Source organism: Stegodyphus dumicola, chromosome X2 (genome assembly GCF_044657685.1).
Source record: "Stegodyphus dumicola isolate Sdum_Otavi_A_Nest chromosome X2, ASM4465768v1".
Taxonomy (NCBI): Eukaryota; Metazoa; Arthropoda; class Arachnida; order Araneae; family Eresidae; genus Stegodyphus; species Stegodyphus dumicola.
The window spans coordinates 78,586,232-78,613,183 of NC_140781.1; the positions used below are offsets into that span (position 1 = coordinate 78,586,232).

Genomic DNA, 26,952 nt, shown 5'->3' on the forward strand with positions numbered 1-26,952 from the left:
TAGAGTATTTAAACGGCTTATGCTTTATAAATATTTTTATATATATACTTTAATTACCTTATTTCTTGTTTAAATGCATATTTTACGCATTTTTTTTAATTACTCACCATTTTATGAATTTTAACATTATACATCTGAAAACTAAATATATTACTTAAAATTCTCTTTTCGTATGAAAAATTTGAAAACAGGGATCTACACACAGTCCTATGTTATATTCCTTGCACTCGTAATAACTCATTTGCCGTTTTGGAGGATTTTTCCGGGAATGTGAACAAACGAAGCATCGTCGTCTCATTTTCTTATCAGTCTCTTCTGAACAAAGTTTTGGAAAATGTCTTTCAGTTAATCTTTCAGAATCAATATCAGAATATCAGAAATTCAGAATCAATATCTGAAATATTTTGCATCATTTCTGCTATTTCATTCTCTGTTCAACATTTTCGACGCTTCGACATTGCAACGGTAAAAACAAAGAATTCACGTCTAACAAGATCTAATTATTTTCTAAAAACTGAACTGCAAACCGAAATACCCAATGCTTTAGAGCAAATAAAACTTCTCTACTTACAGTAAACAACTACCACGTGCGAATAAAGTGCGATTTAAAGAGACGTCATAAATCACGCCATTCGGAAACATTTATTTCCCCGTTTGTTTATATAATCAAAAACACGTGTATGTGAGTCATGCTTCTCTCATTTGAGTAGAAGGACTAATTTACATGTATCTGAAACCATATGGACATACAGTGCCATCTTGTAGCAGAAATTATAGTTTGAAAAACGTTCCAAAGTACTGGCACAAATATGTGACAGTCGGTAGAGAATGGAACAGTCCTCTGGCACGCCTGCGTGTCGGCCGGTAGGTAAGTGCGTTCGTTGCTGGCACGTATACGTGACAGTCGGCGCGAAGGGGTTAATCAGTATACCATCTGGGCGGTGTTAAGAAACTAGAATATTAGTCTTTGAAATATGTGAAATGCTATTTCAAAGCTCTTTTAATGTTAGCCTCATGCAGTGAGCTTTTATTTTAGTGCAATGATCATGCACATATTTTTTTATTCAATACTTTTAAGTGTTAAGTTTTAAGTGTTTAAGTTAAATTCAATACTTACATGCATAAATATAATCACAATGATGAACACTAGTGTTCATCATTGTGATTATATTTATGCATGTATTACAAGTTGTCTGAAATATGCCTATACAGGGTGCGGCAGTGAAATGAGCAATTTTGAATCTTCCAACAGTGATACAAATTTATCCAAAGCCGTATAAAAGAAATACAACATGAATTTACAATGCTTTCAATTAATGAGGAATGTTTCTGAACAACTTGCACATATTGTAAAGGCACGTCACAGTACAAAATGTGCATCATTTGAAAATGACATCATGTAGATGGCCCCCATTTTTCTAGTCTTTACGGAACATATTCCAAGTCTTTACGGAAGTTAGCCATCACATTTTGCAGTACTGGCACTGGATTTCAATTAACTTCTTTCCCAATTTGATCCTTCAGTTCCTGGATGGTGTGTGGAAGGTCTCAGATTTCAAATGATCCCAAAGAGAGAGAAATCATGCACTGAAATGTCAGGGGATCTTGGGGGCCAGAAAATGTCCTCGTTTTTGGAGGTGAGATGCCAGGAAGGGTATTTTGTAGCATGTTAATGGAAATCCACGAGGTATGGCATGTGGTCCCCTCTCGTTGGAAGAATGTGTTTGCAGTTACAGGAAGATTGGCAAACTGTGGCACTGGGAAATGGTTCAGCATGTGAGCATAACGTTCTGTATTCACAGTAACAGCATTGCAATGATTGTCTTAAAAAAAAAGGCCTGATGATTCCAAATGATGATGCGCTGCACCACACTACCACTACTTTCTGACTGTGAAGTGGCTTTTTTTTATGAAGCATTCCAGGGTTTTCACGGGACCAGTATCTAAAGTTTTGCTTGTTAACAAAGCCTGACAGATAAACATTGGCCATGTCGCTCATGTTTAGATTGTCACAGAGGCCTGTGTTGTCCTTCATGATTTTCAGCAATTCCCAGCAAAAGCGTAGTCTCTTTGGGAGGTCGTCCACATTCAGTTTTTGCACTGTCTTCATTTTGTATGGGTGGTATTCCAGTTCTTTGTGCAATATTCATTGTACACTGCGATCTGATATGCCAAGCTGCATGGTATGCTTATATGCAGAATGTCTGGAACTTCGGTTGAATGCTTCTTCCGCTCTTGGTGTGCATTCTCTGGTGTGCACATGTGTTTTGCACTTCCACCCCTCTTTTTACCCATATCACTCATTTCTTCAAAGTTCTGTTCTCACAATTTGATAGCATGCATCGATTTGACTGATGCATGACATGTGAGATTGTAATGGGCACAAAATACATGTTTGCACTGCCACATAGTTGTTGTTGTTTTTGTAAAATGCCTTCACGGCAAAAGTACATCGTTCACTGGTCCACAGCGCCATCTCTACTGAACACCAATATCGGAGTCAATGGCAAAAGTTTGTAGTCCAGATGGCACCACTCCTGTTTTCTGATTTCCTAACGTAACTTTCTATTTCCAGGGTTTCAAAATTGCCCGTTTTGCTGCCACACACTGTACAATATCTGAAAGGAGGTAGAGAACATTGATATGATTCATATTCACATTGACCCCAAATATTAGACCCTTAGTGTAATATGCCTTTTGTGGTTGCCATAGTGTGGTTACAGCATGGGGCAATTGTATAATTTATTTTTTGCAAATTGCATTTATCAGTTTTTGGAACTAATATCTATGTTATGTAAAATATTTTTCTGTTTGTACTACATTAATGTTTATAGCCTCGTATTAAAATTTCTTTGTATGTCCTTTTCAGGCAGCATGAAGGTCTGGCATACAAAGATGCTATTTTTTTATCAGTACACAAATTTGTTGGTGGACCAGATAGTCCTGGTTAGTATATTTTTATGTAACTAGCTACATAGTGTATAGTGTAAATATGTTTAAGAAAGCGAAGTATCATAGCTAGGTTACTGTTAGATTTGGCGACACTTAACTTGCATAACAATCCTGGTCATTTATGTGTTAAATGAGCATTATAGTATTTCCTGCACTTTGTTTATTGAAGAACTTCATTAGCCTGCCTTCAATTTGTTTTAAGCAACAGCAAATTGAAGCTGTTAGAAATTTTCCAGATAATCAATAAATATTTCTGATAACTTACATTTAAAATGTTTGTTACTATTTCCCTGGTACTTGTATATTTATAATGACGTTTATTAGAAAGACAACTTTTCATGTGAAAGTTGTGAAAAATCTCCAAATGACTCTTCACAAGCAACGTTTATCAGTCATTATGAGTGGGATGGCTAGGATTCCAAATTTATTATGATAAATTTTAATTGTTAAAGCTGCTTTGAAAAACTTCTCAAATCCAAATGCGAAAAGTTACTCATGTGGTTGCGTAATATGACAGGGTCTTATTATTATTTTTTTAAATTTCAAAATGATGCTTATATGCATTGTAAAGCAAATAATATAGGTGGTGCATATCACATGACACATTTTAGAAATAATATCTAAAACTGAAAATTTTGTACTATTCATATGGAATTATTTAATACTATAGCGAGGTTTTTCCCAAAATATTTCAAAAAGAAAGATATTTTCCATAGCCAGATTAATTAGTTCTGCACTTGGGGAAAAAAATTTCCTTTCTTTAGAAAATTATCAAAGGCAGGAATTAAAATTTATAGCTATCATCATGTGTACTAGTATAATGAGGGTTACTATTTATAATTCTGGCCCGATTATGAGAAAACAAATGTTTATGAATGAAATTGGTTTTATTCTTTTTCAAAATATTCTCCATGAAGATCAACACACTTTTGCATGCATTTGAACCAATTTTCAGAGCACTTTTTCCACTCTGATTGAGGTAACTCCACAACTTTCATATAGAATGCAACAACCGCTTCTTCGGGTGTCGCAAATCGCTGACCACCCACTTTATTTTTTATGTGGTGGAGTTATTGGGTGCCAAATCAAAGCTGCATGGGGTTACGACCCATCAAAGATCCCTTTGTTTGAGCTGATGTGTGAGATCTCTCATTGTCATGATGAAGAATGATTCGTCTCATCGTCTGCTTTTTTTGAATTTTTCTGATGACTTCTTTCAAACATGGCCATTTACCATTCAGAATTGACCATTCTTCATTACTCTAATGGCACTGTCACCACATGACCAGTAATGGCGAATAGGCAACCATGTGCTTTGATAGGCTTTTTCCACGAACAACGTTTGTTGGATTTGGTTCGCTTGGAAGACCCATACAATGGCTTGTTGTTTTATTTTTGGGCTCATATGCATAGGTCCATGCTTCATCACCTCTGTAGATGTTATACACAATCCATGATGCACTGTGAACATATTTTTCCAACATTTCCATGCACAAATCAACACAACCCTTTATTTGAGCGTTTGTCAGATTATACAGGATCCAACCCGAACAAATCTTTCTTATAGCCAGATGTTCATGTAATATCTTATTGATGCTTCTCATACTAATGCCCAAAGATGCCTTACTCTCATGTTATGTAACACGATAATCTTGCTTCATCATTTCATGCACAGCATCGATATTTTCCTGCACAAAAACCGATTTTGGATGACCTTCACTGAATTCATCCTGGAGCGAATGTTGACCATGATTGAATTCATTCTACCAGTTTTTTACACTGCTGTAGGATGGTGCTTTATAGCTGTATAAAGAATTAACTTCATTAAAGCATTCTTGTCTTGATAATCCACGTCGAATGTTATGAAAAGTAATTACGCAAAAATGTTAGGAGTCAATTCCATTTTTTGCCTGAGATGAATTTTTTAGTTTACTGTAAACAGCACAAATCATGCTAAAATGACAAAAGGTTCTGAGGAAGTTATGATTAAAAGTATCAGACTATCGTGCCTAACAGCACTTTCTGTTGCAAAGGCCAGAAATATAAGTAGCAACCTTCGTACAAAAAATAGCAATGCTAATACAGTTTTGAATGTAGATATCAAAACGCTGTTCATTTCTTTCCCCCCTCGTTCCAGTGGTGAGTACTATCCATTGTAGGCATTGGCCAACTAAAACCAGAAGCGGTGCTCATTTTATTATAGTATCACATATTAGGTGGTTGCCACCTATTACATAACCACAGACAATTTACATAAATTCCTTCTCTAAGATTCAAATCCAAGCCCTTTGATACGGCAGCCAAAGTCACCAACCACTTTCCCGTCTGGGTGGCCAAGCTAATTTTTTATATCGTAAGAATATCAGTGTAAAACATGTTTAAGATATCTGTTTGTATAAATGCAAAAATGTGTAATGATTTGTTCAATAAAATTCATTTCTTATGTAGCCCCTAAAATGAATCTTTTTTATCATTCTTTTTATTGAATGAAAGGGGTCAAATGACTTGCAGTATTTCCTAGGGTAATTCTCCATCATTTTCTTCTCCCTTTAAAGCTATTGGGTAAATTCCATCATCTGAAAGTAATAGGCTTGTGACTAATCTTTCAAGAGAAATTTATGTAGGCATTTGAACTACTTGTAAATATTTACATTATACTTATTTGCATATAAGTATAAACTGACGAGCCAAAAGATTTTGACCATCTCCACATTTTTCAATGAACTGGTCTGGATGACGTGGCCAAATAGCAGCTCAGATTACAGCCCAATAAAATGCAGGTCCACGTTTTGAAACACGACTCGGTAAACATTATTGGATATTGGACTGTGCAGCAGATGTCCCACTCGTGTGCCTCTTTTGATCAAGCATTATTGTTAACTATGCCTACAGTAGGCCCGGGAACATCAAGACAGGACCATTGATAAGTGGGAAAACAGTTGCCTGGTTAGATGAATCATAATTTCTCATTCATTATGTCAATGGTCATATGGTCATGTCAGAATATGCAGCCTTCCAGGTAAATACTTGCTCTCTCCCTTTACAGCAGGTCATACATAGGCTGGTGGTGGTTCTATTATGCTTTTGGGGAAGATTCTCATTGGCAGCTGTGAGACCCTTAGTTGTAGAAAGCTGCAGATTATCTGAACATAACTGTGGATCATTTAAATTATTACTTGACATCTGTCTTCCCAACTGGAAATGGAATCTTCCAGCAGGACAACACCCCATATTTTAAGGCTCATATAGTATTGGAGTAGTTCAAAAAACATAAGAATAAATTCCAATTAATGTCCTGGCCACCTAACTGACCGGATCTTAATCCGATAGCACATTTGGAATGTCATAGAGCAGCAGCTCAGAGCTCAAACACCACCATGTCGGAATATCTTGACTTTTGTGTGACCACTGCTTTGGCATGTGGCGTATCCTGTCTCCAATCATCTACCAAGAACATGTGGCATCCATATCAAGGTGAGTTGCAGCTGTTTTGCAAGCCAAAGGTCGCACAGCACATTATTGAATAAGTGGTCATAATATTATGGCTCTTCAGTATATGTTTTTCCCTTCCATTTTTTTATTTTTACTTTAAATGGGGTATATTCTTGCAGATGTGTTTGAAAGAAGCATTACTAGATATGCATTATGATTTTTTTTTCACTCAGATGTTTGATCACCAGTCAAATGCAAAATCAATTCCTTATAGCCTTTAAAGCTGTATTGTCTGTTGTATATATGTAACAGATTGGTAATATTTGTTTCGGATTGTATAGGAATCTGTGAATTTCGGAAATTGAGCATATACAAAATACAATTTATGATTGAAAAGCCAAATGAATGGATAAAATTTTGTTTAAAATGATTTAAATCTGTTATTAATTATCAACTTGAATATCAAAAGCTTGCATTTAAATTGTAAGAGTCTGGTGGTGAAATGTATTTCAGATATAAAAGCCAGCATATTAAAACGTATGAAAGTAAAATATGTTACCTGATTACAAAACTCTGTCAACTATGAACTTGCCATACTTAAACAGTTATTTCAGCAGATGTTTAAAGAAACAGAAACTAAGTAAACTTTAGTTGGTTAGATAATCAACAGATACAAGTTATGGCTATAGTATATAAAAACTTAAATTGCATTTAATTTTTTATTTTGCATCGCTGCTTATTGATTTTCAAATAAAGCCTCGAATCATACCAATTAATGCACCCTTTTCTTGATGCCAAAATTATATAACTTTGAAAATGCTGTGGCATAACTAATCCATTATTGGCATTAAAATCGGACTATTTGGAGACAGTGTCTAAAATATTCCAGTTGACTGTTGGATAGTCAGGCTCTTACTGTGAATTGTTCAGTTTGTTAGAAAACTGAAATTGTAAGAAAATCTTTTAATGTTCTCTACCTAGGAAAGTTATGACTATGAAAGAAGATTCATCTGTGAACTACTTTAAATAACCTGTATTATGAGTTATGTAAAGAGAAATAATAGTTTTTATTAATTCTTAATTTAAAGCTAGTAGATAATTGATTATATCCAAATGTGCAAGAGCCATATGCATTTTCCATAGTGATACTACTGTTTATTTGCATGAAAGCTGTATTAAAAAAAAACCATGAAAATTCTCAGAGGTAATTTTTATGCCTAATAATCAAATCCTTCATGAAACTGTATGATTATAGGTATTATTTGCACAGCCACTGTAAACATTGCTGAAAGAAACAGTTAATGTTGAATCTTGAAAGCAAAAATTCTTTTATGTGCACTTTTTTGTGTGGTTTCTTTGTTGCTTGGGATATTTAGGCATAAAATGTTGCTATGCCTGGGATATTTATGCTAAAATGTTGCAATACTTTCTAGTTTCATGCCTTAGAGAAATACTGCATCCAAATTTCTCAAGCTGTAAGAAATTATCCTCCTTTGGATTTTGAGTATAATTACTAAGGATCATAAAATGAAGAGATTAACCAATTCATGAAGATGATAAAAATTTGAGCCATATTATCATGCAGAGATAAGACATTAATGGCCCATTTCATCCCTGTATTCAAACAGTAGTCACTGGAATGGTGATGCATCTCATCTCCCATATGGAGATGAGACGTTTCATTAATGGAGATGAGTGAAATTCAAATAATCTCAGCTTGCAAGGTTATGCAAACTTTGTTCAGTAACAGGTGTGATGTTTCGTTGATGAATTTATTCCAATAGAGATAATACAAATCCAGCATATTGTCAGATTTTGCGGGAGCTGCTGTGAAATCAAGAATAAATGCCATTACAATGGTCTGTCAGATTTCTGTTGCTCTACAACAATGCAAGGCCCCACTGTGATGCTCAAATACAAGCTATAGTCAGAACTTTTGGCTAGCAGGTAATTAGAGCACACCCTATAGCCAGACTTATCACCAGCAGTTTATCACATTTCCCTGCATATGAAAAGCTTGCATTCTAGTAGGCATTTCTAAACTGATGATCATTTGAAAATAACAGTTCAAACCATCTGCTTATCTTCTCAGATAGCAGGGTCTAAAGAAACTATTCTTATCCTTCAAACAGCAATAGAAATTTGTAAAGTATATAAAATCTGTGTGAGGGAGTAGTATCCAAAATGTTTAATAGTTCATTGTTCAAATATTGATAATTCATATAAAATGGTCCCTACTGTAAATACGTCCTCCATACTTGTTCAGTTAATGCTATGTGTACTTATGAAAATTGTGATTGAAATTAATATCTCTCCATTAGAATTAGTTGTTAATTAGTTGTTGGGTATCTAATGTTGTGGTAATTCAGCATAAGTTTGTAACTGGTAAAAATATTTATGATAGAAATATCATTATTTATTTTCCTTTACTTGCAAGTTTGATAATTCAGACTTTGCTATTCTAAATTTTTTTAGAACATCAATAACAAGCATTGTACTGCTTTTCTATATGTTCTATATCAATGTTCTCCATATCTCTATATCTTTTCTATATCAATGTTTGTTCACCGCAACAAACTTTTATAACTGGCTTGAATTTCAGTTTGAAAATTATGAAAGTATGTTTCAAGTGCTGTTTTTGGTTACATTATATTTTGATTTAGTCATTTTTATATCGTGAATGTGATTTTTTTCATATATCTGTAAAAATAGGACTAAGTGAATATATAGAGATAGATGAACTATTTTTTCAGTTGTTTGTGATAATTCGTGAACAGGAATATTAAAAAATTATAAATGATAATGTCTAGCTAATTTTTATTCTTATTTGATAATACTGAAGATAATTTCATATTGAAAATTAATTCTCTGCACTTAAATATTTTCAGTTCATTACATATTTTGATTTCGACATTTGTGATAGTGTAAGATTAGAGATTATACAAGTAACCACCAACACCCAAGTGGAAAATCCCTGAACACTGATAGTTTAACCTAGGTTCAATTCCCAATGAATGAGCTCATTGCAAGGAAATTTTCACGGACTTTTCCATGTGTAACAAGAATACAAACTTTTTTTTTTTTTTTAAGGTTCCCCTAACATCCAACAAAAGCATCCATTCCCTTATAGCCCTCACCATAATGTAAGTAATCCAATCTCATGAAAGTAATTAAATAAGATATGGACACTATGAGGAAACATTAAAAATGTAATTTTGTATTCTCATTGCAAATTGATTGTCAATATTTAAGAATTTTCTCTTCTCTAGGTGTTTTGGTTGCAAAAAAGTTCTTATTTAAAAATCAAGTTCCTTGTGAGCCAGGGGGAGGCACTGTATTCTTTGTGAGTATCAAGTTTTTTCCCCTCAGTACCAAATTCTATTTAAATTACAGCTAGACTAGACATTTTGTGTTTTATGCATTTGTTCGTCTAATTTAGGAAGTTATGCAAGGCTTCTGAATGCCCATGTACATGCAGTTTTATTTTTATAATACTAATGTGTATTTTCTTATGTTGGAAAGACATAATTTGTAGAATATTTTTCTAACTGCAAATGTAAGGAACTGAGCTGATTTTTGTTTATTTTTCTTTTAAATTTTATATTTTATGCTAAATAATATTGTTTTTACTTTATTAATTAATATTAATTGTACTTAAAGAATAAGATTTGTGTGTCTATGACAATTGCTTAGATCCTCATCTTTAAATTAATCCCTGTGTGCCATGTTGCCATAATGTTTAAGAGGGCATATGTTGCAACTGTTTTAAGTAAAAGGATTTATCTGCGTGAGTAGCCTAATACTCAGATTTGCTGCAAGGGTTCTTATTCTGAAATCAAAGATGAGACTGTATCCTAGAAATGTTTAATGTTATAGAGGTTTTGAATGGTTGCAGATATTTTGAAATTAAAGTAACAGGTTGTTAAGTAAAGGCATGGATAGATTAACTAAATGGTTAATTTTCATGTTCATATTGTTGACTTACTGAAAAGCCCTGTGTCAAAAGTTGAATTTCTTTAGTAAATATCATAAAATATTTTTATATCAATCTCCTCCCTCCCTCCCAGTGAAATTATTTTCTGTTAATTTTTGCTGGAAATAGTAAGCATAAAGCAACTGAAAATTTAGATATTTGGTATTTGCCTGGATGAATGATTTTCATATGGAATAATTATGTATAGTTTGCTGTAGTGATAATCAGTTCTCTTCCTGCAGGATGTAGGTATTGGGAAATAGTAATATCAGTAATTAGTTGTCACAATATCTAGTGAATTATCAGTATCGTTTAAATGTCAAGAACTTCTTTATATGCAACATTCAGAATTTGAAAGTGCCCACATGATTAGAATGGCACAATCGGAAATATTGATACAACAAAATGCTGCATGTACAGTTTGTAATATAAGGATTTATGGTAAAGCCTGGAAGCAAAGGCAAATAAAAGATTTATTGCACTGTAGTAGATAGTTTGTAAGGAATTAAAAACTTTTAATATACTTTTATGATTTTTCCGCCTATCCATTTTTTACTTCAAAAGTCCTGAATTTTACTGGAGTTTTCAGTGATTCCAAGGTCACAAATTCTGCTTCCTCCTCCCAGTTTCAAGAGCATGCTGAAGAATGTCTCAAAGAGAGATTATGTTCTGTAAACAGCCTTTGAACTTAAAATGTTCTAACACGATTCCTATCAGGTCCTATATCTGCTCCAACTACCCAACACTATGCACTTAAATACGCATTGTCGATTGTTATCACTAGGCCTCCATCATAATATCTTCCCGATTTGATCTGAATATTGTTGTGTATGTAAAAGTTCAAAAAGGGCTTCTGTTTCAGTTTCATCGGTATTGATTAGTTCATGTCTTTTAGGATCAGAATATTTCATTCTGTTTACATAGTCTATGTTACAATCATTCTTACTGTATTTTCATCAAAAAGTAAATTCCAAGCTCCTTCGGGGCCAGCTATAGCACCCATTTTTGTAGCATTTTTCAAACCAGGTAATTGAAGAATAATATTGTGATTACATGTCCGAACAACCTTGTTGGGCTCTTGAATAGATCATTTGAATTAATTTTTTTCCAGTAAAAAAATCACTTGTAGAAGAAGAACATCGATCTTCATTTTTATCGGCATATATTTCTGAATTTGTATCATGGCTGTCAATAATTTCATCAGAGAACTTTAAATCAGACCAATTTTGAAAAATTTCTTCAACTTGGTCTTGGGTAAGATATATAGAATGGTTTCCTGCACACATTTGAAACCATTTCAAGAATATTTATAAAAAAGCGAAATATGTAACAACAACGAAAAGTGAACTCTATCAGCTGAAACTGAATCACATTTACCATGATCAGTCCCACAGACTGCTGTGGGAGGAAAAAAATAAAAGAAGAAATAGAGCTGTTCAAATGACATGTGGTACGAGACCGTGGACAACTGGTTTAGGAAGGACAAGCCCATTAATTATTCTAAGGGGCGGGGCCTACCAGCAGCCGAGCGGTAAAGTCGCTGAACACTGGTAGTTCGGTCTGAGGTTCGAATCCCACAAACAGGCTGGCTGCATGGACCTTTTTGTGCTTTTCCCCCATGTGTGACGTGTATACGAGCCAGTTTCCCTTAGAAAGCCCTCCACAAAGGCATCCCTCCCCTTAGGCAGATAACCCTCGAGGCTTTGCCATAATCACACATGCACTTTTTATTCTAAGGGGTGGAAACATTTAATGGGAAATGTCACATGGTCTGAAAGACCATCTACTGCAGTTAAAGGGTAAAGAAATCATATGTTTTGCTAAGAAGGGAATTTTTCCCTTGAATGATGTATCTAACATCATATAAAAGTAAAATATGTCATAAGAATATACAGGTAAAAATTATATCTAAAAATATGAAATAATGACTGATAAAAAGTGAGAAAGAGGACATTCAGATCAGTTTTCACGCTGGAAGGGGCTAGCTATCCATTTGCATTATTAAAGTTTTTCAAACCAAGTGTGTGCATATGTATTTTTGTGTAACCAATTTTAATTGAATCATTTGATAAATATTTTTACTATTTTAATGTAAATGTATGCTGAGAAATTTAAAAAAAAATTGAATGATTAATTACTAAATGTAAAAGACTTCTGGGAAATATGTAAAAGAATTGTAGTTATTATTCAGAAAAATATTCTTTGCGATAATGTATCTTATTGAAGACAATTGTGACAAAAAGAGGGGTGAAAGTACAATTTGATCTTTTGTGACTTGCAATTGTTTTCATGCATTTAATTTTTGTTAATGCTATTTGTCTTTAGTTAAAAATTTTTATTAAACTATGAGAAGTTATAAATTGCATAATTCTGTTCTTTATTTTAAAATTATTTGTTGTTTTTTTGCAATAAAGTATTTTAAGATCTTTTGTTTACAGGTAAGTCGCAATACTCGCAGATACTTAAAAGATATAGAAATGCGTGAAGAAGGAGGAACTCCATCTATTATAGGTGCTATAAGAGCTGGTATGGCTTTTCAACTGAAAGAAGCTGTTGGTGTTGAAACCATAGCTAAAAGAGAGCACGATATTTGCAGGCAAGCTTTGTATTCTTACGTAGAATAGTTTACTGATCATTTTATCTTACATTAAAATATTCTATTTTAAATCCCCCAAATGACAACAGTTTACAAATGGCTTGTTGCTTTTAAATGGAATGAAATAGAAAGCTTTAACATATTTCAACTTAATTAGCATAAAAAAGTATTAGTTAAGTAAATGAAATTTATTTAAAGCTGAAAATTAACTGTCTTATTTTATCTTCTTCAGTTCTCCAAAGTGTAACTTTAAGGATGTAAAAGTTGTGTTGCATTTAGTTTTCTTAATTAGACTAATTTCATTGCATTATGAATACAATCTGGAATAACTAATTGCTTAAGATTCATTTAAGGAGTTTTAGGAAATTATTTAACTTTTAAGTTTTCGTGTTCCCTGCACAAAACAGTATGCAAATTTTGTATTTTCGCAATTTAACTTTTCAAAGCATGCATTAAGGTCAACTTTTGTAAATGTGGATGTTTTTTGTAGGATAATCTTAACTGCTATGTTTTCTTCATGGGCTCAGATTAATCATTGTTTGATCTGATGTGCCTGAGATGTATCCTAAGCAATGTCAGCAGTTCTAGAGGAGAAGCTCTGAATTTTGCAAATATTCTTGCTTGTTAAACAGTTATCTGTATAAAAGCATTTTTCAGCTGTTACACAATTTTCAAAGGATACTTATTAATTTTCTTCACCCGTTCCATTCAAAGTGCATTACCAATGATAATAAATCACAGAGCCAAGCAACAATGGGTTACACAAATCACCAATAAACTACAATGTCAGAAGTACTTTAATAAGCCATCAGATCTACACCACAAAAATTGTAGATTATTTCTAGGATGGATGCTGATTTGTAAAAAACCTTATGAGTATCAGACATAACTCCAGTTTGCTTCATGTGAAATTTATTAAAATTTGGACGAATTAGTTCATTGAGATTCATTCCTTTTTCAACCAGGCATTAAGACGAGATGCCCCTTTCTGCTTTGCTGAAGCATCGAAAACGAATCTAATTCTTGTGGTATTTCTCTTTTATAACATGTTTGTCCAGAAGCTAGAATTTGGAAGCCTCCTGCCATTAAGTTACCCACTATATCAGCCCCTATTAAGATTTCAATAGGACCAGAATTTTGTGATAATAATTTTAATCATTAAGGCTAATGAAATTTTTGTTTAATTCATCTATCCATTTCCCAGTAATGACTGTTGGCACAGTACTGCAAATAATATCTTGACCAAGAGCTTTGAAATTGCAGAGATAGCTTCCATTAGTTTTACATATAAATACAGTGGAAATATGGTCTGTTATATCCGTAGAAGTTCTGCCAAATAGCCAATGATAAGAGATTGTTTTACTACCGTTTTCAAAATGCATTTTTTGCTGCTGTGCTCTGTGAAATATATCATTGTTGGGTAGCAGAATCTATTTTAGCCTGTGCTTGATGTTTACAACTATGCCGTCTTATAGTAACCAGTAGAGTTTGGAGTAGAACATTTGGGAACTTTAAAAATTCGGCCACTGTTTCATCTTTATGAGGAATTTGGCTGCTCTCTTTTTTTTTTGCAATAGTAGAGCTACTGTGATGTTTATTATCAGTGTGGCTATTTCAAGAAAAGTTTGTGATTTTTTCCCCACAAACAATACATAATGCTTTTTCTGGCATTTAGCTATCCTGTGACACTGTTGCAAAAGTTCCATTCTTTCAAGAAACTTGTTTTAAAAAGATTTTTTGTAAAGTTTACAATTATTTCATATTTTCAAATTTTATTGAATATGGTTTTAGTATTTTTTAAGATCATATTTTGTACTATAGAATAGATATGGATAATTTAAAGCTTTTGGGACTAAGAAGGTTTTCTAATATCTAACATAATTTGTCTGAATTCTGATGAAATTTTGCCATGCACTTATCAATAATTAAGTTAAAAAAAATATATAACCATGCTAAAAAGTCATAAATAAAAGAATGGTCAGTATTTCTTATGATGTTTTTAGAGAATTATTAGATTGTGTATTTTTCTAATTAATTTCTTTAATAAGTAAAAATTTAGATAGTTCCAGTTATCTTTGATTTTTAAAGATATAATTTAAAAATATTCACTTTAAAAATAAAATTATCAGCTAAGAATCATATGTGAACATTGTTAATTTTTATTAACAAAAACAATAAGTTAAAGAATCGGTAGAAAAATAAAGGAAGAGGGTATGCATTCAATGTGAATTGAAAATCTTTATAAAAAGCTGTGTACATAAATGCTGACTCAATTAAACTGGCTTTTATTGCACACATACTGTTCAGAGTAGACAAATCTTGTGATATTTCTTTGAATGTAGGGTTAGCTCATCTAGTTCGTTTCTCACACCAAACAAACATTAGAGCCACCTGTGGCCAAGCAGCCAAGACTGTTGAATACTGGTAGTTCAAGCCCAGGTGAATGGTTTGGCTTCATGGTTGGTTTTCGTGGTTTTCCCATGTGTGGGATGAATATTAACCAATTTCTCTTAGAAATTCTTCCATAAATGCATTCATCCTATTAGGTATATAACCCTCATGTGTTTTGCCTCAATTCTTTATATTCACCTTAAGCTAAAAATGGCATGCCAAACAAATTAATGAGATGGCCTCATAGATTAAAAGAAAGAAAAGGAAGGAGAAAAGTATCTCAAACTTTTTGTCTGTGAATTCAAGAAATTGCTGAAATCTGCATAATTCAAGCATCAGTTTTGACTGTAATAAATAATAGTAAAAACAGTTAGTTAGAAAATTAATTGCCACTTATCCTATCATGAGTTTTCTTCTAAATTTCCTTCTAAGATCAAAATTTATAAATATGATAATATTAATTTGAAAGGGACTGACAATGTGTAGTGAATGTAATTTTATAAAATTTCCATGTGAATTTTTTACGTTGTTATTGGAACTTTTATTTCACTTTGTTATTCTAAAATGCTTCAACTGAAGGTTTTCTGTTCAAATGTATTTTATTGTATAATGTTTCAGAATGGCCTTACAAAGATGGCAAAATACTCCAGGTCTTCATATCTTAGGCAATGTGACTGTAGCAAGATTGCCTATTTTTTCCTTTGTAATATTTCATCAGAAGTCAGGCTTGTACTTGCATCACAACTTCATTTGTGCTTTACTAAATGACATATTTGGAATTCAGACACGCAGTGGATGTGCATGTGCTGGTCCATATGCACTTGATCTTTTAGGAATAGAAGAACCTTTAGCTGAGCAGTTTGATGCACTTCTTGCAGAAAACAGGTAAATAAAATTGCATTAATTTTCTTTAAATGCATCATTCTACAAAATTAGTTTATTTGGCAGAAAGAAAAGGGAGTGCTGATATAATAAATTACATTTGTATATTCAGATTTTCCATCTTTAAGTTTCAAATGAAGTCAAAATATTCTTTTAAATTATAATTACTATTGTGGGCATTTTTAATTCTGAAAATTCCATTTTCTAGCTTATGTGTAGCAAAAAAAGGATTGTTCCTATTTTCCTTTTAGCTTCAGTAAACATGTAGGAAATAAACTGAAAGTAATTTGTGATCATTTTCATTTTTTGGTATTAATTAAGTTTACTTTAAAAAAAATGTTGGTATATGATCTTCCATTATATGACTACTGCATTACTATCATTAACTTTATAGGAATGTTTCTTCAAATTTTTTTTATTCAAATTTGCTTACGTCTCTTCGAATTCCTAAGTTTAGTTCTTAAATGCATTTAAAAATGGGTAAATTCCTAACATCTTGTTTTTATCCTGATTTAGTTAATTATTTATAATGTACATTGGAATTTACATATGTAAGATACATTAATTCAGCAGTTTTAATTTTTCCTATGGTGTTATCAATGAATGCTGCTTGGAGGAAAACTGTATTTCAAAGTTTATGACTGTAACGACAAAAAAATAATTATAAATCAGTACTGTTTGTGTTTCATGGAATAATTTATTGTGTGTTTTTGCATTTTTCATTAAATGCAAAATATAATTTTAGAAGTATTATTCTTTTATCCAGAAGTCAATCTATTATTTTCTTCAGTTTTTGTTTCTGGTTATAGTTGGAAGATTTCTGGAATAAAAACACCTTTTATGTTTGTCATCAGTTCTCCCGCCAACCAGGGGTGGCCAAACTTCATGTCAGATTCAACTAGATTTTCCAAAGTCCCTAAGTCCATATTTGCAACATTTTAAAAGTAGTGAAACAAGTTTCAGATGGAAAGAAACGTCTGATAATTTTGTAAAAAGAAATGAAATAGAGCAATTATTTTCTTTTGGACTTCGGGCAGTTTTACTTTAACATATTTCATGCACACATTTTTATTTGTGTAAGAGTCGCACCACTTGCCTGTGAAGAGTCACATAGGCTTGTGAGCTCCTCTGTGCCCACCACTGCTATGCACATAAGTAATGGAGGTAATGTTTTTGGTTAAAAAATTCAGTAGCACATTTTCAGTGAATAAGCATGAAAGAGTCCCCACAACACATTTTTACTATTTTTAGAATGATGTCTGTGTATATGTGTGATGATTTTTTCCCATTATAACTATTATATGAAACTTCTAAAAACTGCTATTTTCCATGTTTAGTCTTTCTACATTTATATAAAAAATTGATTAGATTTTGAATAAAATTGGGCAAACAGAAGTGATACTTTATTTGAAGCCCATAAACAACCTGTAATGTGCAGCTGGAAGTGGTATACCTGAAGGCCATAGCAGCTTTCTGTGAAAGACTGTATTAAAATATAATCCAAAACTTTTCAAATTTAGTATTTAAGACTTTTATATCAATGGAAACAATGTATTAGATTTTGGCGAAACTGGATAAACCAGGAATGATGCTTTACTTAAAGCTCTGTACAGATGTTTGTAAGAAAATATAATCCAAATGTTTTAAAATTTGGTATTTAAAACAAGTGTTTGATTGAGATCAATATAATAACCTTTATAAGCATTAAATGTGTTCTTGAAATTATGCTAAATGCAATGAAAATGGGCTCATTATGAAGACAAGTTCTCACTATGAGACAATTAAATCTATTAGCCTCAATCCTCAATTTTGTATCCATTTCACGTTAATTTTGAATCACTTTCCAAGAAATAATGCCTTTTCTGTGCCATCAAATGTTATTGCTATATGTTATTTTCAAATAGAATAGTAAATCTTAAAAAAAAAAAGTAACTTAACGCTGTATTGGGAATTCTAAAGATATGCTATTTTTAGTGTTGTGATTTTGTTTTTGAATTTCATGCGGCATAAATGTAAAGAAAGTAATGTTTAATGAATAAGGCTAATATGACAAACAAAACAGTTGGTCATCTTGTTAAGAAAACTAAACATTGATATCACGAATTGGGGAAAAACTGAAAAAGATATGCCAACACTTAACACTTTATCAGAAATTCTAAAGACATGCTGTTTTTAAAATGTTTGCCATTATTAAGTCAAAAATTAATAAAGGCAATAATACCAACATTTATTAAGTTTTATTTGTGAATCCAAAGCACCGTATGACCAAAGTTTATGCTATGATTAGTGCAGCATTATCAAATCAAAAACATGTGAATGGATGTGAACATGAGCATGTATAGTTATCATTATTCATTTTATGGGAGAACAGAATAATAAAAAATGAGTAATGTTTATCATTAACATTCATCCATAAAGTTTATGAGTAAATTAGATTTATGTACAAATGATGAACTGGAAGTGCTAGTTTAGGTAATGCTCATTGACATTTCATAATTTCATGTTAAGATATGGAATTGGCAGGAGGTCATATGTTGGGTCACATCAGATATTTTTATCTTTTTTCAAATAGGATATAACAAACAAACTATTCATTCCTTTGAAGTATGTTACAGCAGTATTCAGTTATACATCAATCGTATAATTTTAATCTTAGAATGAAATTGCCATAAATAGATATGTAAGATGGTTTCAAATCAGCTAGGGACTACTAGTACAGTATTTTAAAGTGTTGTCATTATTTAACTGCTTTAGAATAGGCTAATGAGGTATAAAGTTAAATACTACAGATAGGCTAATATTCTGGAATTTGAAATCTGTGTGTTGTCTTTTCTGTGTTTATTTAGTATAAACAAAACAATATTTTATATTAGAATTTGCTGCTGGTAATATATATAAAAAAATACCATCATGTTGTATTACAGGTTACATTTCCTTCCATTGCTGTGTGATGAGCTAGCTATAACAATCATTTGCAAATCTTGTATATTCATTTTCCATTAGGGACACAAACAGTAAGCATTTTATATGTGGATTAAACTCTTATGCTGTGAGTAAATATGGTACAAAGTCCGAAATCCAGACATCCAGTATCTCTATCTACACTGGTGCGCAAAAATTAAGGACGAGACGGTTTTTTCAATATAACTTTGTACAAAAGCTTTCCAAATCAACACGTTTAATATCGTAAGATCCCCAATACGTAAGGACATGAGTAATGTAAGCAACACTTACTAAAAGAGAAATCAGAGGGATAAAAAGAAGCTTTATTGAAAAAGTAGCATGGAGCGCAATGCGACTGAAGGCCGAAACATCCCTGTGATGGGTGTCCAGCAAGAAACATCCGGTCTTTAATAGAGGATATGATCTCCCCTGACTGCTAGGCAGGTTTCACAGCGTCTGCCCATGCTGAGAATGAGGGTGTCAATGAGTTGTTGAGGCATTGCTGCCCATTCATCTTACAGCGCCAATCGAAGCTCCGGAATCGTTACTGGTGGTAAGGTATGAGCTGCCAAGTGTCTGCCTAGAAAATCCCATACATGCTCGATGGGATTGAGATCCGGAGATCGTGCCAGCCAATCCATACGTTCAATATTCTCACTCTCTAAGAGCTGTTTGGCAGCCACTGTGCGATGACATGATGCATTGTCGTCCATGAAAAGGAACTGCGGACCCATAGCGCCTCTAAAAAGACGCACATATGGAAGAAGAATCTCGTTACAATAACGGGTCCCGTTGACTGAACCTGCGTCGAAGATGTGAAGGTCAGTACGACTACCAAGCATGATGCCTCCCCAAACGAGAACACCGCCACCTCCATACCTGTCCCTTTCAATGATATTCGAGGGATGATTGCAGCTTCCCCGCTCTCTCCAGATGAGTACGCGATGAGAATCGCTACTCAGACTGAATCTGCTCTCATCTGTAAAGAGTACTCGTCCCATTCATTGTCTCTCCAATTCCTTTGTTCCCGGTACCACAGAGAACGCGTTTTCCGATGGGCAGGCGTTAGAGGTACACACCGTACAGGGCGTCGTGCAAACAGACCACCACCGTGCAGTCTTCTAGCCACGGTAAAATGCGATATCGGTCGTCCAGTCGCCTGTGTCTAGCGATTTCTCCCGCTGTCTTTTGGCCTGTAAGGCAATATACCGGTCATCTGCGGGTGTGGTTCCTCGTGGGCGACCACTACTAAACCCCCAGATAGCTGTTCCTGTAGTTTAAAAAGTCGTGAAACGATGCTGTGAGCAATTCCGAACTCTGCAGCCACACTTGTCACACTGCGGCCTTCCTCCAACTTCCCAATGATTCGACCTCGGGTAAAAGCATCCAGATGTCGTCTAACAGATTGATTATTCGCCATTTCTCGCTGAGGCAGCAACTCAATGTGATTTTAACTGCTATACGGCGTGCAATCTCTTTGCCAGAAATACTGATCTTACACCGACAACATGCTTTATACTACTCAGACACTCTCCCATTACGTCTACCTGCATATCTGCGCATGTGCTACCGTACATCACCTTACTTAATCTCCTGATTGGTCTTTCTGTCCGCTCTGCCTCTTCGTTCAGCTGATATGCTAATTTTTCGACTTTGTCCTTAATTTTTGCACACCAGTGTATGTACTACCAGCCCAAACAAAAATTAATAAATAAATAAAAAATTCTTCCCTTTACAAAACCTAGGACTGAAGACTATAATTCTCAACAAAAACATGCTGTAAATTCGATTATTCTCCTGGTTGAGATTCCTGTATGTCGCTTCAAACACCTGCTGGCTAGGTAGTTGTATCCTAGCCTACTACACTGAATGACATTGATGTTGGTCCGGATTATGCTTTGAGCCCTTGAGTGGTTGTTGGGGGAGGCATGATTGGCGCCATGTATTTTGCCACCCGGTGCAATTTGTAGGTCCTATGTTCTGCTGGCTAGTACTTCCTAATTTCTAAAAATTTTGCTACTCCCAAATTCTGTTGCCCAGTGCCTCTCTGAAGTTCTTAAAATATCCCTAATTTTTGCTGTTTGGTGCTCCTCTAAATTCAAAAATTTTTGCTGCCTAGTGCAGCTGCATCGGTTCTAGTACTGAAACAGTTGAGATGTTAGCATTCTTCTGCCTGCCTCAAACAAGAAGCAAAGCCCAATGTTGTCATGTCTACATATTACCTCACTAGATTTAAACTGGTGATCTAAAAATCATAATCGCTAAAGTCCCGACTATTCTGGATCTTGGACTTTGTGCTGTGTCTCTGCTGCTGAAAGGTCTGCTAATACTCTATTGCAGTAGATTACTCTTAAGCTAGGACTATGAAACTAAAAAGATCTATAAAATGAAAAGCATTTTCCAGTTCACTGAAGGTGTAATATTTTTTATATACGTAATTCAACTTCAGTGCTGTAACCAAAAGTGTGATACTATGATCCACATAGCCGATAATTTTGACAGAAGTGTGGAATTAATGGCTGTATCTCAAAGTGTTCAGATTGTGAAGATTTGTTGAATTTTTAATGTTGAATATAATAGCTGTGCATTAATACCTAATCGGTATTCGTTTTGTTTCCATTCTTTTAGCTCATTAGATAGAACACACCTTCGTAGACAAAAGGAATACTCTGAAAGAGAAGTGTTACGTCCTGGGTTTGTTCGTGTAACTCTTCCATTTTTTATGTCTGAATCAGATGTGCATTTTGTGTTGGAAGCTATAGCAAAAGTTGCTGAACATGGTTGGAAAATTCTTCCTCAGTATTCTTTTAATCCTGAAACTGGAGAATGGAAGAACAAGACAGCTGCACTGGTGAGGCTTTATGTACATTGAAAATAAACAAAAATATATGACCATGTTAAGATAGCTAAATATTGTTATGAATTTTGTACATAGATAGATGATTTTAGTGCTATTATATGTGAAATTGTTGTATTTTTCTGTGTAATATAACATAAGAAAAATCTAAGAGATGAGCTAAGCCAGAAAAGTAAGAATACAGGGGTGCATTTGACATTCAGTGAATGAGTATCTTGGTAATTTTGCAAGATATTTCCAAGCGGGCAGCAGTTTTGGTGACCTATTTTGTGGCCGAATTACCAAAAGTCAGCAAACTTAGTGACATTCTGGTCCAGTCCCTGTATTACTTTAATAGGTATTCTTATTGAATAAATGTAATTGACTACTATGTTAGCTGTAACTGTAATTCGACCCTCGTATTTCCTTCCAGTAATTTCGAGAAGCAGAAAGTACTAGAAATATCTCAGCAGCCAGGGGGGAAAACTATATAAAGCAGGAGAGAGAGCATCTACTCTTAGTTAGTTGTTGTTGTTATTGTTGGGAGTTGTTAGTTCAGCATGAGGTCAGATTAACTTTCTCTTTAGATGTGTATTGCAGATATCCAATCCAATCTCTTTAGATTGGATTGGAATTAGGATCGTTAACTAGCAGGACTTAGAAGAGAAGGGCTAGCTCATAGAGCTTTTCCCCCTGAAGCAGAAAGTGAGAAGTGCTGACGTAGCCATGATGACACAATATAATTCACAGCTTGGAAATTAGCGTTTTGGAACCAGCGTTTAAAATGAGCTGTGTTTGAAAGATAGCTATAATTTGGAAGAGGCAATGTTACTGCTTTATGCATTTTAGACTGAACCATTAAAAAATTTAATAATGCTTACTCAATTTTAAAATAATAGATAAAATGTGCTACTCTTTTAACATAAAGTTCCGTGTTTTTTTTTTAAATTTTTATTTGCAGGTTTTTTTTTATTTAATGCATGTTTATTTCTAATCATTTCTTTATTTGCATGCTAACTGAGAGAATTTTTATACTGCTTCTAAGATAACTATAATAGCAGCTATTTAAATTTATTCAAAAAAACAACTTTACATTGACGTAGGTTTAAACATATATGACATATATGGCAACATTTCTGCTAATCTACGTTTGATTTTTTGCCTAATTGTAAATTTTACATTGTTATAATTCTCTTCTGATTCAATACAATAGATATTTTTTAAATAATTTTGTAATTTATACTTATATCTATATTACAATTAAATAAATGTATATAAGATTGTTACCTTGATTTTGACAAAATAGCTTTATTCAGAGTACCTAAAACAGTTACTTAATTTTTCAAAAGTGTGAGTAAAGGAAGCAGGTCTTTTTATGCCAATTACTTTGATGTTTTATACTATTATATTTTATCTAGAATGCTAATCTAGCACAAAATCTAATCAATAATTAGTTACAAAGGATACAATAAGAAAAACTTTAACAAGTACTTAACAAAATTAGTTTGTTAAATACTTGTTATTCTTGTTGGTGCTATAAGTACTTAACAAAACTAGTTTGTTAAATACTTGTTATTCTTGTTGGTGCTATTTTGGTACTATTCATAATACCGAAGATATTATCGATTAACTCATAGAAGTCGGATGCTTTCTGATTTCCTGTGTGGTAGAGTATACCTTTTGCAGTACTTTTTGAAAATAATGTTTTATCTGGAGCGACTTTTTGTCTCTCGTTTCCCTTGACCATTAAATAATTTGGTTTTAGTTTGTGACACAATTTGATTTCTTCTCAATCTCTATTTAAAAACCTCTTTAATAATATCAAAATTTAAAACAGTTACATCTTCTAAAACAAATCCTCTATCTAAAACGCGGTTTCTCAGTAATTTGAGGCAGAGAGCAAAATGAGACCTCTGATTAAAACAAACTGCACATTTTGAAAAGAACCAACTTAGTCCAGTTTAGAGTCATAGCAGAGTTTTCAATCTATATGCATTTCGTCGAAACTGAGAACGCATATTTTTTCTACAGAATACAAATATTCGCCTCTTTCCTTCTTTAGAGTAAGAACATTACTTTGAATTCTTGGACTACACTAAAATTTAGAAAACACTAAAAAATAAAATAAACACCATTTCTTTAATTTGATAATACTAGGTAAAGATATTCCAGTTTTTTTCGTAATTTTTTTTCTTTCCAAAAATCATAGCTTTAAGATGACAGAGCTCTTATGACAATGCAACGTGAAATATTTTCACTAGTCCACCTGATTTTTTTCTTCTTTTTCAGTAATGCATTAATTCTGCGTCTTTATAAAAATAGGCTTTAGACATTTTTCCAAATTCTCTGATTTGTGTTCCCCCCCCCAAATTTTGCTATTTGAGATTTTAATTTCTGATACCAATTTCTGTCTAGATGTCGTCCACCTTCTTTGTTGCTGAACAAACATTCTAAAATTTTTCTTTTCTCTATTTTTCAATACTTTAATACAATTTTCTAAGGATATTATTTTGTTCTTCAAATTATCAATGCATTCTTGTTTATCCTTAAACATTCAGGATGATCTACATTTTCATTTGTGAGTTTTATTTCAAAATCATTAAAATTTGATTTATTATTGTTATCATGAATTTCGATTTATTATTGTCATCATAATTTACTTCCGGCACAGCATTCCATTTCAACAGTTTCTTTTTGTGGCTATCCAAACAAGCGATTTTTCATATCTTCATAAACACTGTATAGAAAATGTTCGCTGCAGATTTAACAGATATATATATTATTGAAATTAATTTGGGACATGTAACATCTAGAAAATCGTTTCGCATCTCAATGAAACTACTGTTTTAAGCGCGTGAAATCAGGACAGGTGGCATCACAGTGACGTCAGATTATTGCCTGTTACGTCCCCCCCCCCCCATTAGGCTCGCGTCGGCGAGGAGTCGAACAAAGAAATGAGCTAGCCCTTCTATTTATCCCTGGTTAACTAGAACAGAAAGATTTTTTTGAATGTGAAATGCCTCTAGAAAATCCAGTTCTCCAATGGAAGATGTTTCTTGAATAATTTTGGCAGCAGAAAAATTGAAAGTATGATTTTCGGACCAACAATGTTGGGCAACAGGAGACTTTCTGTGTTTCCTTTTTTGTAACATATGCCTCATGTTCCTTGATGCGAAATTTTAAGGCTCTCTTAGTTTGGCAAATGTAAATTAAACCAACACTGGCAAGGAATCCTATAAATACCTAAGGAATTCATATCCGGAATGGGGTCCTTGAGTATTGAACTCGGAATTTTATTGATGGGAGAATAAATGACCTGAAAGTTAAATTTCTGCAAAATATGTGCAACTTTGTAGCTAATTGATGGAAAGAAGGGAATGTCAACAGAATTTTTATAATCTCCTAAAACAAGAATGTGCCTTTTAGTGTGTTGAGATGAGAATTTTTTAACTGCTTGATTAATAATGTTGGGTGAAAGCACCTGTCAATGTCTATTGCTTTTAAATAATTTAATTCTTCATCAAGGGATAGTTTTGAGGAGCAAACTTGAAGAGCACGGAAAACATAGAAATAAAATGAAGCTAACTTTTGTTTAGTCGGATGACGTGATATAAAGTGTGGTGGCAGGCAAACCGGTGAAGGTTTACGGTAAACTGTAGTACTGAAGTTGGATGTGTTACGTGTGACCAGAATGTCGAGAAACGGAAGAGAATTGCAAGTCTCAAGTTTAAAAGTGAACTGAATAGCAGAATCAATAGAATTCATTGTTGAAAGAACTTTATTTAAATCATCTTTATTACCTTCAAACAGGGTAAAAGTATTGTCTATGTAGCGAAACCATACCGGGAAGTTTAAAGTTTCAAACAATTTTGATTCATAATAATGCATGTAGTTATCAGCTAAGATTGGACAGGGGCTTCCCATGGCTAATCCCTCAGTTTGCTTCTAATATTTATTTTGGAAAACAAAATGTGTTTGTTTCAAACAGAGTTGGGTGAGAGAAATTAGCTCATCAATTTCAATGCAAGAGAAATGAAATCGCGAAGTCTGGTTTCTTGACATCTTAATGCACTCTCCACTGGAAGATTGGTGAATAATGATTCTACATCAAAAGAAACTATGAGTAAATTTCTAGGAGAAATGTTTTTAACCTTTTTTACAAACTCTATTGAATTTTTTATGGTGTAAATGTTATTGTCTAATAGAGTTGAAAATCTAGAAACTAAATATTTAGCTAATGGATATGAGGCAGTACCTAAATTTGATACAATAGGGTGGAAAGGAATACCACTTTTATTAAGGTACTATAGGTACTTTTATTTAGGTTGCCCATATAATGCAGGGGCAAATTTGTTAAACAGTTAAATATATTAAAAGTATAAATTATTCAGAATTAATCTTGGTTTGGAAGTGAAATTGATTGATTTAGAGTGAAGTTGAACTATATAAATACTTTTCATCAATGCAAATGGGTAATTGGAAAATTTTGACAAATTATCTTAATTTTATTCCATTTACAAAGGCTATGTTTGATTTTTAAACAGAAATTTATTTTTCATATTTCATTTTCTACCTTTTAACTGTCATGCCCAAGCACTGGTATTCCAAAATGTTACGCCCAAATATTACTCAAGCTTTTTTTTTTTTTTTTTTTTTTTTTTTTTTTTTTTTTTTTGAGTGCATTGTACTGTTATACCTGAATTTATATAATGAGAAGTTTATTTCGGCTTCAGTTCAACATATGGCAGCATTTTAGGATAGAGGTTAAAGTTCAAAGTGCGCGGCATTTTTTTTGATTTTTTGACTGCAAGGCAAACATTTCATTTTTTGAAATAAAAAAAAAAAATGACAATTTATGCACCTAAACCATCAAAATAACTAAACAGTTAAAAGATTAAAATAGAGGGGAAGGGCCTGCACAGAAATGAAAGCTCAAAAATTTTTTTC

At 33.2% G+C, this 26,952-nt stretch overlaps 1 protein-coding gene across 2 annotated transcripts in view; it reads left to right on the forward strand.

Annotated features, from left to right (window-relative positions):
* Positions 1 to 26,952, forward strand: part of LOC118202189 (uncharacterized) — a 115,244-nt gene that overhangs the window by 30,098 nt on the left and 58,194 nt on the right. For both annotated transcript variants that reach the window (XM_085809583.1, XM_085809582.1), the window contains exons 7-11: positions 2,870 to 2,946; positions 9,654 to 9,727; positions 12,796 to 12,953; positions 15,963 to 16,229; positions 21,798 to 22,020. In XM_085809583.1, the coding sequence (XP_085665709.1) occupies positions 2,870 to 2,946; positions 9,654 to 9,727; positions 12,796 to 12,953; positions 15,963 to 16,229; positions 21,798 to 22,020 (799 nt within the window). The remainder of the gene's footprint in view (positions 1 to 2,869; positions 2,947 to 9,653; positions 9,728 to 12,795; positions 12,954 to 15,962; positions 16,230 to 21,797; positions 22,021 to 26,952) is intronic.